The sequence below is a fragment of the Perca flavescens genome, chromosome 2 (assembly GCF_004354835.1).
Source record: "Perca flavescens isolate YP-PL-M2 chromosome 2, PFLA_1.0, whole genome shotgun sequence".
NCBI classification, from domain to species: Eukaryota; Metazoa; Chordata; class Actinopteri; order Perciformes; family Percidae; genus Perca; species Perca flavescens.
The window spans coordinates 35,794,114-35,813,406 of record NC_041332.1 but is presented as its reverse complement, the minus strand read 5'-3'; the positions used below and the strand labels follow the sequence as shown (position 1 = coordinate 35,813,406).

Below are 19,293 nucleotides of genomic sequence, written 5' to 3'. Positions count from 1 at the left end.
GAGGATCACTTATCCCTGCGGCTCCTACTGATGATGTAATTTTAGCTGTGTAAAGTTTATGACTGGAAGGGTGTGTTTTTTTTTTACATAGAGCTAGGATTTCAACTGTTCTGAAGAAAGTGTATCAAAACAGGTAGTACATGGGGTGTTATTCCACATCATTGTTTGTAATGTGCTTGCATATGTAACATTTTCAACTTTTGCATTATAAAATATTAACCTGGCGGTGCATATTCAGTAGCTGTGTTTGCACAGAATACTGGGTGTTGTAGGAAATGTTGAAACAAGCAGGATCTTAACTCTGCTGATCCTGTGTGTTGGAGTATCATCTGTTATCACAAACTCCAATGAGCTTTTTATCTGATTGGTCTGATTCTGCTGCTGACGTAGGTGCACGATTTTATAAAGCCAGTATGGTGATGAGTTTATTAATGCTACTGAATATTTAGAGTTTATTCACCAGGTGTAATTGTTTTTATATAAAGCAGGTCAGTCTGTTCTGGGTGTTTCCTGCCTCAGTCAGGTGATCTCTGGATTAATGATGATGATGTATGGTTTGTATTAATTCCTCTAGATTTAGATGCAGTTTGAGACTTGGATTTCTTATCAGAAGTTCTTTCTAACCTTTGCTGACAAGGTGTGTCACTGTGCTCCCATGACTCGTGGAGTTCCTCAAGGGTAAATTATTGTACCATTATAGTTTTCCCTCCACATCACTTCTGTTGGGCACATTATCTGCGGCGTTGTCCTTGATTATTGTCATGCTAACAATGCTCAGCTATAAATGTTACATTATTGCTAGAATCAGATTCGCAATGATTAAAAGCTTTCTTCAATTAAATCTCAACAAAACTTACAGTGAATTCAGAAATGATTTGCCACCAGTTAACTGGCTATTTAAGCATGCCTCTATGAACTAAGGTTATTATGGCAAGCTGTACTTTGACAAACATATTTTGTCAGTAATTGTTACTTTCAGGTAAGATGTATTTATAAGTCATATCCTTCCTGCAGTTGGCCACAATCAAAATAGTTTCTGCAAAATATCTGCTGTGAGATTATTAACTACAACTGAACTTGGCATAATTCCTCTGGTCTACACTTCACATTACTGTTTCTGTCAGATTTTAAGATTGAATCCCAAATTCTTGTCATTGCATATATTTATGACTTGCTGATTCATTAAGCCCTTTGGTTCTTTGAGTAATGTCTCCTGGTTGTTAGGTGGTTGTTATGCACTCAGCACTCATGTTTCCCCACGGAAAATTATTTTTTTAATCAATTTTCCTGTTTAAGTTTAATGTGTTTATGTTTCTAATCCACATTAATTCTCTTAATGCGGCACTTTAAAGCCTTGTTTCAGTGAATTTTATTTAATTATCTTACAATATTGCAAATGGCTTACAATACAAAGAGACTGGTTTGTTCAGTTAGTTTAATGTACATGATTTGTTGCTCTTCAAATGGTCGAGTCAGAAAGTTTTTTTCATTAACACCGTGAATTTCTTGAAATAATGTACACTGTTGCCAACACAACAAATAACCAAAAGCCTTGTTTGGGCTTAACTGACAAGGATAAACACAAAAAAAAGGACAAAAACAACAAAACACAAAATTGTCATTTATGATCACCTCTGCTATGTACATCTTTTTACATGAGACTTTGATCCATCCAGTGTTCCGCAGTCTGTGTGTGGTCTGCAGGTGGGGTTGTAGGAGGTCGTCCATACTGAAACCACATTATGGAGAGAATGTGGTGGTGGTCTCGGTGTCGGTGGCCAATGAGCTCTTTCTCCTGCCTCCTCCCAAGGTATACTTGAAGAACATCTCGTGGCTCATGCAACCCAAGTCCTTCAGTAGCTTCAGGAGGTCATGACGAAACTTTACACCGATAAAGGCGTAGACGAAAGGGTTCAGGCAGCACCTCAGGAAGGCCAAACACTGGGTGACATCGGTGGCATAGAGGAGATTGTTCTCGAATTGGCAGTCTATGGTTCCTCCTTTGGCTGTGACCACTGTGCTCAAAAATAAGACCAGGTTATAAGGCATTTGACAGACCAGGAAGACCGCTACCACAGCGAGAATCACCTTGATGGCCCTATTGCGTTCAAAGCTACGAGACTGGCAAAGGGTCTGGACAATGCCGCTGTAGCAGATGCTCATGACCAGGAGCGGGAGGGCAAAAGCCAAAACAATCTGACTCGCCTGGATGCTGACACGGCGCTTGTCAGAAGTGCTGGAGTAAGGGGTGCAGGTGTTGTTATTGATTGTGGTGTACTTCATTTCTGGTATGGAGAAGATCAGTGCCATCACCCAGATGGCCACTGATGACACCTTGCTGAGAAACACTGCTTGGGAGCGGTAGCGGTGAGCGGAGACAGCCTTGGCGATGACGAAGTAGCGCTCCACGCTGATGAATGAGAGAATGAACATGCTGCTGTAGAAGCTGACCTTGTAGATTGTGTGCATGGCTTTGCACACCAACAGGCCCAGTTTCCATTCTGTCATGGAGTTGGCTGCCCAAAAGGGGAGCGACAGGGCAAAGAGCAGGTCTGCAAAGGACAGGTTGAGCAGGTACACATCCGTCATGGTCTTAAGACGTTTGAAGTAGAAGAAGGTGAGGATGACCAGCAGGTTTCCTGCCAGCCCCAGGAAGCAGATGATGGAGTAGAAGGTAGGCATGAACCACAGGCGGAACTTACGGTTCAATTCTTTCACACAGAGCACAGGAAAGTCGTCATAATCAAATCCGGAGATGTTATAGTCCGAGTAGTTCATGGAGATGTTATAGTCCGAGTTGTTCATGATGGAGATGTTGTCACGGTAGATAATGATAGTTTGGTTCTCTTCATGTTGAGATAAGCAACACTGTAAACAAAGACAGATTAAATGAGCAAATAAAAGCAAGTAATAAGTAAACTAAAGCAAGCAACTAACGTAATTATAAATCAGGGAAAATAAGCTACCTGCTTTTCAGCAGACAAGTCTTAGTTTTTGGTACATCTTTCCAACCACTTCCTTAAAGGAAATTGTGCTTATGAGGGGCAGGTTGTGGTTAGTTACCTGCTGTCTTCACCTCTAGTAGTAGATAGCTACGAACGTGTCAACATCTTATCTTTTCATAGGTGCTGCACTTGTTCTTACCTTAAAATGCATTAACCATATGAGCACAGCTGGCAGTAGGTGTGGGAGATCTGAAAAACAAATGGGAAGACTGTAAAATAATAATAATATTTTGATTGACAATATCCTTAATAAGCATAGCGCCGTGCAAATGACCATTGTGTGTAATGTTTAAGGGTTATAGAATGATCAGTTAAAGGGCTACTGCAGTTTAATTCTACAATCCCAAAACATTAGGGGTCTTACAAGACAGATTCACAGGAGGGTCAAAACTGGAGCAACAAAATGTAGAAATATCCCAGATTTGACTCCTTAGTATGAAATTAACTCCAAAAATGCTGGATCCTACACTTCCCATAATTCAATCAAAAGCATCTTTTCATTAGACCCTACATGCCTAGGAGTTGCCTACCGTACGTCTCAAACTCCATAACCCCAAATCATAACCCAGACTTTCTAATATACATGTGTAGTCTCTGAGCCCAGAGTGAGATATTCTAATGGTATTATTATTTTCTTAGACCTCACAAAGCTCCTCCAGAGCCACAGAAAACATACATTATACATGTCATAGGCTGAGTAGCACTTCTGTCACTAGTAAACTGAACTTTATGTGGAAAATTGGCGGAGTTCCCCTTTAAATGCTAGCCTACTGGTCATATTTTCAGTTTTGAATTTGTTAGTGGTGGTCTTAACACGGCGTGCTTATTGATAGAAGTGCTTATTGATAGAAGTAAGAGGCTTCCTGTGTAACTAGTGGTAACGTGGTTTTAGTTAGTTTAGTTCCGTATTTTTATAAAAATGTTCTTAGTAGTAGTCTTTAGTGACACTTTATGTAAAATGTGATTTATTACACTTAAATACAGACTGCTCCATTAGTCATAACTTTCAATTTTGAACTCCTATTTGCGTTTTTACAGAATACACGTCACTAATTGTCGTTTTGTAAATGAAGACAGAAATCAGTTTAAAAACTACTTCTGCAGATATTTGGCAGATTTAGACTACTCCAAAAATAACATGGCTGATAAGCGACTTCTGGCGTCCAGTTCTATCTGATAACACATACATGAAGTTAACCTCGCAAAACGTGTCTGTGTGCAGTCACCGCTGTGTGACTTTCACTCAGTCTACTATTAATCAACTATTACAGAGGCTGAAACTGTTACAGCATTGACACCACTTTCAATCATTTTACACTTATTCCATGTTAAATCTAGTTGATTGAATAGGTTAAATACAGTTATCTCTCCCTGGCAGACACAATAAATAACACTGATTAATTTACTACTAGTTACCTTTTCAGATTTACTGTGATTCACTTTAAATTGTTACTTGAGGTTATCTTTTTAAAATATGATCATTTTGATCACTTTTTTTTCTGATGCATTCATTCAGCACAGCACATACGTCCTTTTTACTATGTTAAACTCCGATAAGGTACTCACCGCTGACACGAGTCATGTTGGCTGAGAGTAGGACAGTGTAGGTAAAGCCACGAAACACAGATGAGTTCAATGTCTGTGTTTGATGGTGGTTTCCCTTTGTTGAAATGAAAAAAAAAGCCTACTTCCCTGAAACTCTTTCTCTCTCTCTCTCCTCAGCCCTCAAGTATCATGTGAGAAAAATCTGAAAAACCACAGTCTCCAACTAAAATATGAACAACAAAAATGAACTTTTTTTATTTTGTCAATTATTGGTACTACAATGTACTTTTTTTATTTTAAATACGTAGATTAGATCATTTCAAACTGCAATGGTGTCTATCATTAGAATAATGTAGTGATTGACCACTGTGTCTCGAATTGTAAAACTGTGTTTTGAGGGCCAGAGTTTCAAATATTCAAAATTGCACAAATGTGACTACTACAATCAATTCTGAAAGACAAATCACACACAATTCAATTTTTGCGGTATTTGTGAAGGTTGGTGGGTTTGATCCGTTTTCAGTAGAACATGACAACTGCGATGGGGCTGAGGTGTGAAGGGTTATATGAATCATATTTCAGGGAAAACCCAGTCGCTTTCTGTTAGTGATACTATGATTGATCCAAGCTACACACTGCAGTCAACAGATACTTATCTGACAGTGCTCCGCAACCGTTTTCTATCATATTATTATTATTGGCATATTATACTTATGTTTTAGCATCTGCCTAAACTTCCCTTCAACTTTTGTCTTTCTCACTCATGTACTCACCCCTTCGCTAGTTTGTCTGTCATTTTATTTTTTATTTTCCCCGCCTCACCCATATTTTTCCGATTTATTATTCATTAGCATTTTCCTTTTCCGTTTCCCTCATTCATTCTCTATCTCGCTCAAACTACAGCTGCATGGATGGGGACTGGGCTGCACTTCTGGCTCGGCAGCTGCGGGAGGCTGGGGCAGTCTGGACTGGAGGACAGGGGACTGGGCAACTCTTATTACAACTGCGTTTCAATGTACAGTACCTGCCCATTACCACGGAGCAGGCCCTCTCCTGAGGGTCTGGGGGCTGCTCAGGAGGGATCCAGTTCAAAAACGGGCCGGCCACCTCCTAAGGAGTTGGCATGGGCCCAATAGCAGTCTAAATATTTTGAATGGAATACGTGTATTAGAATAAACATTGAAAAAGCAGGTAAAAGATGGTGAAACCCACCAATCACATCACGGAGCTCACACTTAATGACCTGTGTCTGCTCGTGCCCCAGGTGTGGTTCAGACATGCCACTGCCAGCATTGCTCACACAGTCATACACGTTAACATTCGCATCATATGTAACACAATCATTCTGTTATTACACTAATTTCAATGATGGTAACTGTTTTGCATGCTGCTATTAATTATATTATGACTACTATACATTCATCCTTGTTTGGTTTGCAGTGTTTTATTCGAGTATTGTGGTAGATTTTGTACATCAACCTGTTCTTTGTTTGTTTTGCCTTTGTGTATTTTATCTCTGTTTATATCATAGTATCTATATCTGTCACAATTTAATTTAGTTTTTGCACCAAATGATAAACAAAAAGAAAGAAATATGCATCAATGTGTTTTTTTAAACGCCTCCACCCGGTTTATCCGACTGTTCTGTTCTTTTCAGTGTGCTCAACTGCAGCACTGAACATTCAAACTGTTTTTTACTCACGAGTGGAAATATTAAGTCAACATATAGTTTTATACAGAATTTAAAATATGAATGTTAGTGAGAGAACTTGCTTGTCTTAAAGATAATAATACCATGGGTTATTCAGTTATATTTCTAACAGCATTCTCTTCTTTCATCACAGTCTAACGGAGATAGTCTTATTGTGCTGGACAGCAGATGAGGCTTTGCAAAACTCCCCTTTAGCCTACTAATCACAAGATGTGCACAGGCTTCTGCACACCTGGATCTCTGCGGTTGTGGCTTCTAGCTTTCACTTGAGTCAGTGCTAACCGCACGGAACAAAACGTAGCAAGTTGCAATGCAGGGGGGGCGGACATCTTTCACACTACAAAATAATAGCACTACGAAATCTTATCATCCTATCTCATGAGAGGCTGGAACCATAGAAAACATCTCACATGACTCTTAAATCTCCTGTCAGTCTCTTAGGGAGAAAGGCTGACAACCCAACTCTCAGGATTGTTTGTTCTGAACTGAAAACAGGAAATCAGAACCATTCCCTCATCTTACCCACTTCCCTTACCTATAACGTGCAAAGGGCAAATTGCTCTATGCAAGCACACACTATATGTAAGGAAGCCTATGCTTACCTGTATACAGTGTACTTGTTTCTGATCATTTATGCACGGGACGGCTTACAGTAATCTTATCAAATACAGCTTTGCAGTATACTGTTAAAATCACTTTTATGCATTTAACATTGTGCATGTTTGTATAATGTGTATATATGTTTTAGTCTCCTTGCATCTGTTTTTTGAAAACTGAAGTGAGAATTTGTTCAGAGTAGAAAAGTTTATTGGTATAAATATGCAAAAGGAAATTCATTAAGACTGCATGTTTGTGACTGTTCTTCAAGCTGTTTCACGACATAAAAATCCATGTTTAAGCAAACCTCGTTACACTGTGTACACATTTACGGTACATTTAAACGTTTTCTGCGGGAAAATTGCAATATTGATCATAACACAAAAATGTTCTAAGCATACTGCTTTTGATTTGATTGACAGCTAGCAAACTTGAGAACACTGGTAGTCGAGCATTGTACAGCATTGATGATCATGTGATATACTTATGGATGGACTGGGACAAGCAATACACAAGTAGAATTAAACGGCTGGTAATAAATAACAAAAAGAACTACTACTAATGGCTACAAACTCCTGAGACAATACTGTCACTGTAATACTGATACAGAGAGTAAACAAATATTCTCCTGCCAAGGAGATGGTCAATCAGCTCCACTCTTCACAAGTATGCCAACATTTTTTTTTTTTTTAAATTGCAACATGCAAAAATAACAAAAGCAACAAGGACACCACACTACAAAGAACAAAGTTAAATATAACACGGAACAATGTTTGTTTAATGTCTTCATTTGCGGCGATCTGGGATCTGCCAGAAAGGGTGCTAGAGATATGTATCAATATGTTCTGAAGAGTGCTTGTATGTGTTCTTCCAAATGGCAATGAGGCCTGTGGAGGAAATATAGTGCTTTCACGTGGGCTTTTGTGGCCCACTTAGCAGCCATTGATTTTAGACTGGACCATTGCTTTGTCGGCTTCAAGTGCTTTACATTTTTCATTTACTTGTAATCAGCACGTGTCTGTGAGCCTCGCTGTTTCCAAACTCAACTAAAACATTGTCTTTGCCTCAGGCTTGTTAAACATTAAGACCATCTGAATGTTTTTCGTATGCTTTGACAAACTGAGATGATACTGTGCAATATATGTTATCAGAGCGTGATATCGGAGGCCGACAGACGTAATGGCAGCCTTACAGTTCACAGACAGTCACGTGTTGGACTTAGTGGGCTGCTCTCCCCCTGCTGGGCCCCTCTGATGGCTCACTAGTCGGGGCATCTTCTGTCTGAGCAGAGGTGGTCTCTGAGCCTGTGTTACTGTCGCTGGTTCCCTCCTCCATGGCTCCCTCTGGGACGCTCTCCTTGTCCTCGGACGCCCCCTCCTCACTGCCTGGATGAGCCTCAAGCTCCTCTGAGGCTTTCGGCTTCCCTGAGTCAAAGAGAAACAACGAGAAAATAACACGATGTTAAAGGGGAACTATTATGCATTTCCTTATTTAGTAAGTAATCCCTGTCAGCAAAATCTCAGATTCCAGACCGCTCTGAATGCTCCATTTCTTTTTCTACTCTTGGCTTGAACTGACATCAGCTTGTGACACCTTTCTTTACATGGTCATGTGCTCCAGGCATGTTACTGCAGTGTTTACATTTTACATACACTTAGGGCTGGGTACCGAACGTCGATACTTTTATGGTATCGAAAAAAATACTCCAATCTTATGAGTATCGAAATTGGCACCGGATCGAAAGATTCTGAACGATACCCAGCCCTACATACACTGCTACATGTGGTGTGTATTCAGGGGAAACCTGTAATCTTGGTTGCAGATTACTCCCCAATTTCTGGTCGCATTACTGAACGTGTCCGGTTGTGTAATTTTGGTCAAAAGCTTTTTGAAAGTGCCGCTATACTCCGTTACAGAAATGGCGAGATCACAGATGGGGAAGACTCAGAAACACTGACCAATCAGAGCAGACTGGGCTTTACCGGGAGGGGGGCTTAAAGAGACAGGCGCTCCAACAGAGCCTCTCATAGAGAGGGTGAACACAGCTGCAGCAGCCATGTTGGGCAGTATGAGAAAAAAATAAAGTGTTCTTTGAACATTAAAAGCATGTAAACATGTTCTAGTAGAAACAAAGAATACAAGAACCTGAAAATTAGCATAATAGGTTCCCATTTAAAAAAATATGAAACCCTGCAAGAGAGCCAGATAGCACCAAAGCCGTAAATAAAGGCCAGTGTGGCCCACCTGGTGTATCTGTGGTGTTGGATTCGGCATCCTCGCCTTCTTTGTTGCTACTTTCACTTAGAGAATTTTGCTGGGACTGGTTGCCATGTGTTGCACAAATGTGTTTCTCTTCTTCTGCTAAGACACAGGTGGGGGCCTCTCTTGCACCTCTGTCTCCTGCATCCTTGTCACGGTCTGCCATCCGTTTGCGGGCTGCCTCTTCTGCTGCAGCAATCTCTGCAGAAATCTTCTCCATGTCCACTTCCACTTTCATACAGCACAGCTTTAAAGTACAGTAATGGAGAAATTAATGTAGGAAGGTGGAAAACAATTGCTGCACTCTTGAGCATACGGAGCGTGCTCATTAGAATAATAAGAAAAACAAGGTTTAGCATTGGTTGAACATGCATGTGCAGGTTGGACACAAAAGAACAACTTACTTAATGTAACTGAATGAGCTCTGCTCATAACTACAACAAAAACGCTACTTCTCAGCCAGTGAATGGATGCCGTGAGAAGCTCTGTAAAGGATAAATGGCGCCGCCTGTTGTGAACAGTGGACAGTGCATTGAACTGCACCGTGCTGCTCTCATTTCAAAACAAAATTTGTTGTGGGTGCTCCAAATTGTAAACGGTGACAGCTCTATGATTGCCAGAACATGTGAAAGGAGTTAGCAGCAGCTGGTGGCTGTAAGGCGGACGCAAAATGGCACATAACCAGAGCCGCACGTTGTACAGATTAAAGATGCATAATGAAGCTTGCGTGTGAGTAAGTGAGGACCAAGCTCTATGTAAATGTAAAAGACGCCGTACCCTTTTGAGCTCATTAGTGAACGACTCGGTGGCTTCGATGAATTTTCTTTTCTTATCCTGGTGGCGGTCTTCAATCTGAAGCAACTCTGCCTCTAACTTTCTCTGTGACACAAGACACACAGGCACCATGGTTATTATGCGCGGGATTTCCCCCTTTCTGGTCTACATGTCCCTGCCTCTGCTGAATTATTTGTATCCCCGGTGGGGACAAAATGTATCCCCACCACAAAGTGATCAACGCTACTTCACCAATACACCATTGTATTCTATACCTAAAACAGAAAGTAAAGGGCTGTAACGTACAGCAACGAACAAATGAAGAGTCTATAGTGTGATAGAATCATAAAATCATAAAATCCAAGCAGCTACAGAGCTCCGGGACGCCGGCTACCAGCGGCAGTTGTTTGGCCGCCAACAGGTGACCGTGAGCCGGCTACAGGCACCGCCAGATGACGCTCCTTTCAGGGGCCATGGTAGTGGAGTTTAGCCAGAAAAAGTGAGCATCATGCAGCGCTGACAGTTAAGTTTAGGCACCAAAACCACTGGTTAAGTTTGGTAAAAAGATGGTGGTTTGGATTCAAACATTCCAGAGGAATTTCCTGGGTGAAAGTATTTTGTTTTCGAAGTGAACTCTGCTCTCCGGCTTGAAAGCGCTGTGTTTTATGTTTATGTTTTATTTCAATTTAAGATTATTTTCCATTGAATATTAAAGTTCATAAATAGGTGTTTTGGCATGGCTGGCCGAGTGGCTCTATCCATGGTATTGGCAGGGGGATTTAATTCTTTCATGTTTTGTTGTGCATGATCAAAAAACACCCCCCCCCCGGTTTTTTCACAACTCGCACCCTGGCAATTACATCATTAACCCAGAACAAACAAAGCCGTCTGCTAAATTCCATCACTATGTGAAAATTAGAAGACCACAACTTGATCATACCTGGTGCACCATCAAAGACTGGACCTGGCGTTTGAGGACCTGCATGCGAGCCGTGGTAACAACCGACCGTACGTCCGGGACTACGCTCTCACTGAGGATCTCGCTGATCAGACGGTGGTTGCGTTGGAAACGAGCTGCAGCTGAGTGCTTCATAGAATACCCGTCGTCGTAATCTGAAGACATAAAAAACATCTGAGTTGTTTCGATTGTCCTAGAAAATAGATTTTTTCGCACCTGTCAAAAGGCAACGAGAGAGATGTGTTCCACACTCACCATCCACAAGTATGAGAGGCTTCAGCAAACTATGGCACACGTGATACAAACCCAAATTATGCAAATACGGCTGTATCAAAACACTATAAACACGAGGATACTGCTCAATACTTAGATAGTTGGAGTTAAGTATAGGCCATTATGTCAAAATACATCCTTAACCAAAGCAGAACTGTTACCGTTAGGTGAGTGGGACAAGCGGTTAATTATAACTTATTCTAATACTTAGAAATTTAAGTGGACAGTTTCAAGGTGTAGTCCGCAATTTGTCAGCAAATGTTCTTTGTCTTCAATGTATACTCCACTACCATTTAAATACAGTATCATAGTGCAAGAAGGTAAAGACATTTAAGACAGTAATCATCCCTAGTTACCTTTTCCACACTGCAGTGATGAAAAATTAGGTCCAGATGGATTCAAATGGGATTCTCTTTTTTCTTTTTAAATGCATTCAGAATAAAATAAAGAACTAAAGTACAAGCATCTTTGGCAGCGATCACAGCTTTAGATCTGCCCGCATTTGTGTTCATTTTGGTATATTTATATTTGACAAAGCCCTCCCATTCTTCTTTGTTCAGGCTTTAATAGGATGTATGGAGAGCACTGTATATATTAGTTATAGATAGTGTAACACTATCCTCAAATCACTTATCACAATAATGTTACAGAGGAATTAACAGACCAGTGAGTCAATCTCATCCATCTATATATTGGATTTTAAAAATTTGCCGTTTTTAGGCAACTATATACAGTAGCTGGATTACCTGTATATTGTGGCTCAATCTGCATTATATTTATTTACCAAGGGGTTCCTTCCTTTTATATTTCCATTTGCCAACACTGTTCAACACTACCATATACGAGGCACTCCTTTTTGGCTTGCTAAACCTCTCTGTGATGCAACAAGAGCTCTCATCACCTAAACTAAAAAGGTGCACCCATGTGTGCACCCTTGAAACTTTCCAGAGAGCAGAAATGAATCTCATCTGCCATGCTGAGAGTTTCAAAGGTGCTCAACTAGTTGGTCTAACACCACAACAGGAAACACTCAGGGGAGGTAAAACATTCTGAAGCTTGTGTGTGAGAATTAAGCTTCTCTTATGGTCACAAATTCAGCAGAATTCAGTCTTACTAATCTGTGGAATTTGCTAATTTTCACATTTTCCAACAACACTATGCACTCTGAGTAGGGTTGCACGATTAATCTAATCGCGATGTCACTCATAACTGTAAAAACTGTGCGATTTGAGTATCCAAAAAAAATAAAAAAGGTGTGCTGTGTGCGTGACACTCTGTGTGCGTGACACTCTGTGTGCTTGACACTCTGTGTGCGCTCCACATTGTAACAGCCTCCACTTTACCGACAGTATTAACAACAGATGAAGCCACCGTGTCTTAAGTAGCTTGGTGTTCTCCGTTAACTCACTTTCCAGCGTCTTTGCGGTCTCTTTTCTCACACAGTCGCTACACTACTCCGACACTGCTCCAGGTCGCTCTCCTCGCCTGTCGTTCTCGCCCTTACTAATGCCTGATTTATGTTTCGGTGTTGAATCTATGTTGAATCAGCCCTCTGAATTACGCTACCCCGTGGATGTATTAAGCGTTACCATCGCAATAACGTCTACAAAAGATATGACCAGTGACCAGTCAGTCAGTCTGTTTAGGCAGTAGCGTGTGTCGCCTATGGTGTAGTGGCGTTCAGAGCATGCAGACAACAGAGGTTGTCACTGTGAACACTGGAACACGGTTTGTGTATGTTTGCATGGTCCAGGTTGGACCACTTTGTTTTTTGTCGCCGTGTGTGGACCCCAGGCTGTCTACAGAGACCACGTTTTTTTACAGTGTGTTCAGGGGACAGGCAGCTAGCAGATAGTGAGGAGATGTTTTTTTACAGTGTGTTCAGGGGACAGGCAGCTAGCAGATAGTGAGGAGATGTTTTTTTACAGTGTGTTCAGCGGACAGGCAGCTAGCAAATAGTGAGGAGATGTTTTTTTACAGTGTGTTCAGGGGACAGGCAGCTCGCAGATAGTGAGGAGAGGTTTTTTTACAGTGTGTTCAGGGGACAGGCAGCTAGCAGATAGTGAGGAGATGTTTTTTTACAGTGTGTTCAGGGGACAGGCAGCTAGCAGATACTGAGATGTTTGCTGTATGTGACAAAAATTTTGTAGCCTAAAAAAACACGTCACATCACTTAGAGCACCTTTAATCACGAGTTACTATATTACACCCATCTAGAATATTGTTTATAAGGGCTTACAAAATGTATTAATTTAATAAGAATTTGTATTTTTGTTATTTAATTTTCTAAAATATTAAGTTATATAAGAAGTATTGCACATTTTTGTTTGTGTATTTCTTCTAATGCTCGTTTAACTATGTTCAAGTTAAAAAATACACATTTCAAAATTTTTGTAGCTTATTTTCTGCATTTTCCTTGATAATCAAGTAAACTCATGATAACATTATATCGCAATCGTAGATTTGTAAATCGCAATCACAATATGACTTGTTCTCCAAATCGTGCAGCCCTAACTCTGAGTGATTAATAGGGTTGGGTACCGAAACCCAGTGCTCATACGGCACCGTTAGAGGCAACAGGAGCATCGCTGCACCTGACGCTAGTTAACAGTTCACTTGACAGCAACTAACGTTAGCCTACCGCTAGCTAGCAGGTGGATTAAACTGGTTAAAATGCTGACAGCTAAACGGTGTAAAGGGTGAGTGTATTTCACTGTAGAGGATTCCAACAGCGGGAAATTAAGCAATGTGCAGCTGCCGTTGTCTGAAAAACAACACAGACGGTGCGTTCACTTGAAACTAGTAAGCCTTGTGGTGCATTCAAAGTTATTGTAAAATACCCTAGTCCCTATTTGTTTAAGTATCGTTTCAGGCACCGTTTTAGCACCGGTATCGAAAAAAAAAAAAAAAACGATACCCAACCCTAGCGATTAATCTTGTTTGAGATCATTTTGCATTACAGATTTTGCAGTAAAACATGGCACCTCCTGAATGCCAAATATGGTCCCGATTAAATTACAACCTTGACAAATATAGCTAATTTAGTCTTGCTGGTTAGTTCGTCTGCTGAAAGTAACCACAATAGACTTCTCATGTGCATGATAAATCTATTGTAGGAGCCATATATTGTATGTTGTTTATGATCTCATTTATATTATTTACTGATTATTATATTGTGCACTGATATTGTAGGTGGTGGGCCTTTTCAATGACGCTTAGAGCGGAAAGTGATAACATATTTGTTTGCTTCACCTGTTCACCTGTTCACCTGTTGGTTTTTGGGGATTTGACAGAGAGGGGGTTAGCCTGGGAGTGAACACTTTCTGTCGACCGCCGCACTAACGCACTTATTTCAACTCCCAAAGTAACTTTACATTTGGTAACTGCAGTGCTAGTTGTATTTTACGTGTGGAGGAATAAATCATTGCAATGCAATCTCAAGTGCGTCACAGTGTGTTTATGCATCTCTCAGTGGTTAGTGGTTTGATTTTTATGTGTCTAACAGGCATGTCCTCTCTGATTTTTGTTCTTCTGATGTTTTGATGAAACCGGTATATGGCGGCAGCTTTGAGTAGAATTTCTTTAAGACTGTATTTATTAATAAACCACAATCTCAAAGTATTTAGCCACCTAAAGAGCTAAATCTTATTTAATCATTGACGTACGTGCAGTCTGTGGAGAACATAACCCACTGGGATACCAGCTCTGACATTTTTATGGTCTGGGGTGTTTCTAAATAGCACTTGGTTTTATCTGTAGTTTTCCTGTACATCATTATCTTCCACAGTTACCCAGCCAGACCCCAGACATGCATCATTTCCTTGAGGTGGGTGTAACTCAAACTTCTTCTTCTGGCTTGTGTATCTAACATGTGTGCGCGTCAATCTTTAAAACAACAGAGAAAACCAATGGCAATAATATTACAAAATGTTAACAGTTTTGCAAAACAAAGAGAAATGTTGTTCCATTTTGCAGCTTAAAAGCAGAAATAGCATTTCAAAGGCAGCATTACCAAAAATGTGAACAGCTGTAGCTGTGTGTGTGTGTGTGTGTGTGTGTGTGAGTGTGTGTGTGTGTTGGGGGAGGGGGAAGATAACACAGTCTACGGGTGTGTGTGGACTGGCAGCTCTGTGTGGTCGTACTACAGTAATTACAGCTCTGGCACAGGGAGCTGAGAAGCCTTACCATCTGGATCCTCCGCTGGCTGAATGCTCATGTAGGGCTCGCCCTTGTCCAGTCTGGACTGCCTTTGGCGGCTCTCCTCTTCCAGAGCTGCCTCGGCTCGGCTTTTTGCACTGACGTAAGCCAGGTAGGCTGGCGAGTTGTGATAGGCCTTCATGCTCTCATTATACTCAATCTACGGTGGAAGAGATGACAGGAATGACGAGGAAACAGAGATGACAAGCAGACATAACACAGGCCCTTGTTTCTATCAACTACTACATAATAAGGAAAGAGGACTGTTAGAAAGGCAGGAATGATGACAGTAGGGACCCACAACAGTTGTAGACACATCTACTGGTCACCCATCAGAAAAACCCCATAAACACCCCTTGTAAAACAACCAACCTTCTCTGCTTCGTAGTCATTCAAATAATCCTGTTTCTCCTCATCAGTGAGGTCCCTCCACATGCCACCGATTATCTTCCCAATTTCCCATAGCTTCAGATCAGGATTGGAGGCTTTTACTTGATCCCAAACCTGGTGATGAGAACCAGACATGGGTGTGGGGTTGGGTTGGAGGGGCTATAAGTGGTTATCTCTTTGCAGAGAGGTCACAAACCAGAGGAGGCCGTGTGCTTTAAACTTCATCTCCATGGTGATAAATCCCACTATGTGATGTGGACAGTCCTAGCTAAGACCTGGCTTGATTTGGCTTCACACCTACCTTGATAAGCAACTATTAGTGTCTGAAACTAAATGTATGTCTTACTTCCTCTGAGCTGATGGAATATCTTAAAAGCAAAACATCCCTTTCTTCCAACAGAGCACATGATAATGCAAAGGCAGCAGTCACACACTGTGTACTTACCTTACGACTATATCTCATATATGGCATCAATGGCTTATCAGGTGGCTTGGGTGGCTTTGGGATATTTATTCCAGAGGAATTCTGGTAAAGAAAGAAAAAGTGACCTTAAGGCACGGTTGCCGTGGAGTTCTCAGGCAACCATTTACACCCCCTGAGTACTGCTTATTAAATTACATGCAGGTGCATGGTTATGTAATTTGACATGAAATTGTTAAAAAGTGTGACTTAAAATCAAATACAAGATGCATCAAAGTAATTTCTTATCACTTCAATTAACTTGATTTAATTAATGACAGTTTGAGGCCATGCACAAGTCAGGAACCCCACAGAGTACAATGGAATAGCGCTGACTGTGACAAAAATACAAAAAAATCTCACTTAAGCTGAGATTTTCCCATAATGCCATTATCAGAGTCAGCCAACCACAGCTTGCATGCAGCGACTAAATTACTGTTCAGCAGCCAGAGCCATGCAGCAGGTCTGTAATACCATGGCAACACTGATGGCATGGGTTACTTTATATGGCTGTCAGAAATGCAGACTTAGAAAGGCAGGTGGAATTTAAATACACACTCTTAGCCAGCCCGCACTCTGATGGAGACCGCAGAGGGAGTTTGCAGTGACACGCATTTCAGATTCATTCTCAGTGATGGAAAGAGTTAGGCCTCTCACTATTCTGCACCGTCCGCTCTTTGGACAAATCCTGTATATCTAATCTCATGCTCTGAACAAAGCAAAGGTCGACCTTGTGAAAAGCTCCTAATATATTGATGCACACAGAGGTTTCTGCAGTGTCTTTCTTTGACTAGGCAAGCTGATTTTGTTTAAAACTTGAACTGTAAAAGTGAGCTGTTACAGATTTGAATTTCTCCACTTTGGTATGCCTAACATTTTTAGACCCCGTCGTTTTCTCTATATTAATATTCATACCGTTACCCGACTGTTGCTGCTTTGGCTCCCTCCCAGTCTGTAGTTGTTGTAGGCCAGATGGCTGTATGGGTTGTACCCCACAAACCCGGCAGTGTTGGGCATTTGCTGATGGAAATAAATGAGACAGAAATATGAATGAGAAATGACATAAAAGGAGAGGGAAAACCCCAAGACAAAACAAATTAAAAAAACCAATGAAAAAAAGCTGGTAAAATGCAAATTAAACAAACTTGCATGTATATATATATATATATATATATATATATATATATATATATATATATATATATATATATATTTTATTTATTTTTAATTATGTACTAAAAGTAAGTCTATAAACAGCAACATAAGCTTAACTTGTGATACCCAAATAATATTTGGAGTCTTTAAATACAGTTTATGGTCAGGAATACTTACAGTTGTAGGGGCAGGGGGAGGGGGAGGGGCATAGGATGGTCTCTCTGTTGTGAAAAGAAAAGGTCCAAATGAAACCAGCATAATTTCTAATTCTCCAACTTAATACTGAGCTAAATCCTCATTATTTTCCAGTGATTTCTTAAATAAAATTACTTTATTTCAATAAGCAATAGACAAAACAAAATAGACATAAATCAATTCTCTGTTAATTAATAATACGCTTGATCTTGAAGTGTTATGGTATCACTTAACATGGATTTATGGAAACAGCAGGTCGGATGTATGTGAACATGCATCACTTACAAAGAGAGCTTTATATCACATCTAGCTAAAACCCTTCCAGATCCTTACTTGACATCTTTGCAGAGGGGAGGAGGTATCAGTCTATTCCAGTCATTGGCTCTGTAATAAACACATTTTAGAGTATATTCTACTCCTTTTTTTAATCTCGTATTGATGAGATGAATTGTGTGCACAGGGTGGTTCATAGTTAGCACTAAACAAAGATATGCCGATGCTGGCTAAAAACGACGTGAACTAACGTTAGCTGAATGTCCGCTTTCAGGCAAGATAGTTGGATATAACGTTAACTTCCAAGCCATTTCATGTTGGCAAAATAAATGGTATCAATAACAGCGTTGTATTGTTTTAGGTCGCATGAAATGCTAAAGACCTTATGACTATTTGGGTATTGTAAGAGGTGAAATAGCACTGGTAGTTGACGTTAGGACATACTGCTAGCGCTACATCTCTGCGGCATCCAATAACGTTACACGGGCTGACACTTAGCTAGCTTGCAAGCTAACGTTATTATGTATTCATGCTAGCTAGTAGCAACCTAGTGATCTAGCTACTGTTGTTTCTCCTTAGCTAGCTAGGTTAGCTGGTGTGCAGCAGACTCCAGCAATACGTAGAGCGTTAGCTAGTTAACATGCGTGACTTTAGCTAACTGTAACGGTAATTATGTTTTACCAGTAGCTAGATATCCGATGCTTTGTCGTTAGCCTGGCTCATCATCAGCTTAATTAACGTTAGCTGGTCTAGCTAAATAACCAACAGGCTGGCGGTTAGCTGGTTACGTAGCTTAGCTAGCTAACGTTACATGGAAAGGAAAGTCAATGAGATATTATTAGCATGCAACGTCAAGTCAAACCAACACATCTAGAGGTATACACATTCCCATAGATTTTGATGGTGACAAGCAAGCATGTATACTAAAACGATGGCCAGAAAACTCACCCTAAAACCTTTTGTCCCCACCACAGTTGTGGCTTTGACAGGGAAGGCTAACCCACCTAGCTAGCCCAGAGAAACAGTCCCCACAATCAACGAATGAAATGGGGTCCACTCGTAAGATTGCTGCAGAATCTTCCAGAATTGAACCCCCACCCTCTTTTCATTACAGATTGCCTTGCCTCGATGCTAATGCTCATCGCCCTCAAGTGTCACTGCTGCAGCTCTTACTTATTGGTATGACAGCAGAAATATCTTTCTCCTCAACAACAGTCATTCCATTCAGATAAAAGAGAAGCATTACATTACATAACATTACAGCGCAGCTGAATAGGATTTTGACATTTTGCCTGCATAACTTTATCGTTAAGATATGCTTCATCACAAGACTTACTCCTGAATTCTATGGAAGTGAAAAGCTGAACCATATTGTCATCTTGACTGCAAAATACATCACTTCATGTAAAAAGTGTCATGTCAGTGCAGGTGTTCTACAGTACACCCATTTTATTTTATAAGCTAATAATCTCAGGCTATATATTTATATATATATATATAT

General features: G+C 40.6%; 3 protein-coding genes across 15 annotated transcripts in view; 1 reads left to right on the top strand and 2 right to left on the bottom strand.

Moving 5' to 3' along the window:
• The window catches only part of LOC114565870 (zinc finger protein Aiolos), a 60,057-nt gene that overhangs the window by 7,549 nt on the left and 33,215 nt on the right, over positions 1-19,293 (top strand). Inside the window, exon 1 of one of the 7 annotated variants that reach the window (XM_028594192.1) lies at positions 18,771-18,971. The exons of 4 other annotated variants lie outside the window; for them this stretch is intronic. In XM_028594192.1, the coding sequence (XP_028449993.1) occupies positions 18,834-18,971 (138 nt within the window). In that variant the 5' untranslated portion in view covers positions 18,771-18,833. Of the gene's footprint in view, positions 1-18,770; positions 18,972-19,293 lie in introns of those variants that run through there. 2 more of the 7 variants (XM_028594177.1, XM_028594184.1) reach the window with 2 other exon arrangements.
• Positions 1,418-4,658, bottom strand: ccr7 (chemokine (C-C motif) receptor 7). Its single transcript, XM_028594289.1, has 3 exons — positions 4,572-4,658; positions 3,145-3,194; positions 1,418-2,868 (listed from the first exon to the last, which is right to left on the bottom strand). The coding sequence occupies exons 1-3, from the start codon at positions 4,585-4,587 to the stop codon at positions 1,741-1,743; spliced, it is 1,194 nt and encodes a 397-aa protein (XP_028450090.1). The 5' UTR covers positions 4,588-4,658; the 3' UTR covers positions 1,418-1,740.
• Positions 7,609-19,001, bottom strand: LOC114565904 (SWI/SNF-related matrix-associated actin-dependent regulator of chromatin subfamily E member 1). Of its 7 annotated transcripts, none has more exons than XM_028594263.1 (11): positions 18,741-19,001; positions 17,805-17,903; positions 17,502-17,545; positions 17,085-17,189; positions 16,155-16,235; positions 15,692-15,823; positions 15,308-15,479; positions 10,832-11,004; positions 9,895-9,996; positions 9,103-9,364; positions 7,609-8,282 (listed from the first exon to the last, which is right to left on the bottom strand). In XM_028594263.1, exons 4-11 carry the CDS (start codon positions 17,184-17,186, stop codon positions 8,077-8,079), a joined length of 1,230 nt encoding a protein of 409 aa, XP_028450064.1. In that variant the 5' UTR covers positions 17,187-17,189; positions 17,502-17,545; positions 17,805-17,903; positions 18,741-19,001; the 3' UTR covers positions 7,609-8,076. The 7 variants fall into 7 exon arrangements, with proteins under 7 accessions (XP_028450064.1, XP_028450039.1, XP_028450084.1 ...); XM_028594238.1 differs by having other exon boundaries at positions 17,853-17,903; XM_028594283.1 differs by having other exon boundaries at positions 9,250-9,364; positions 17,853-17,903.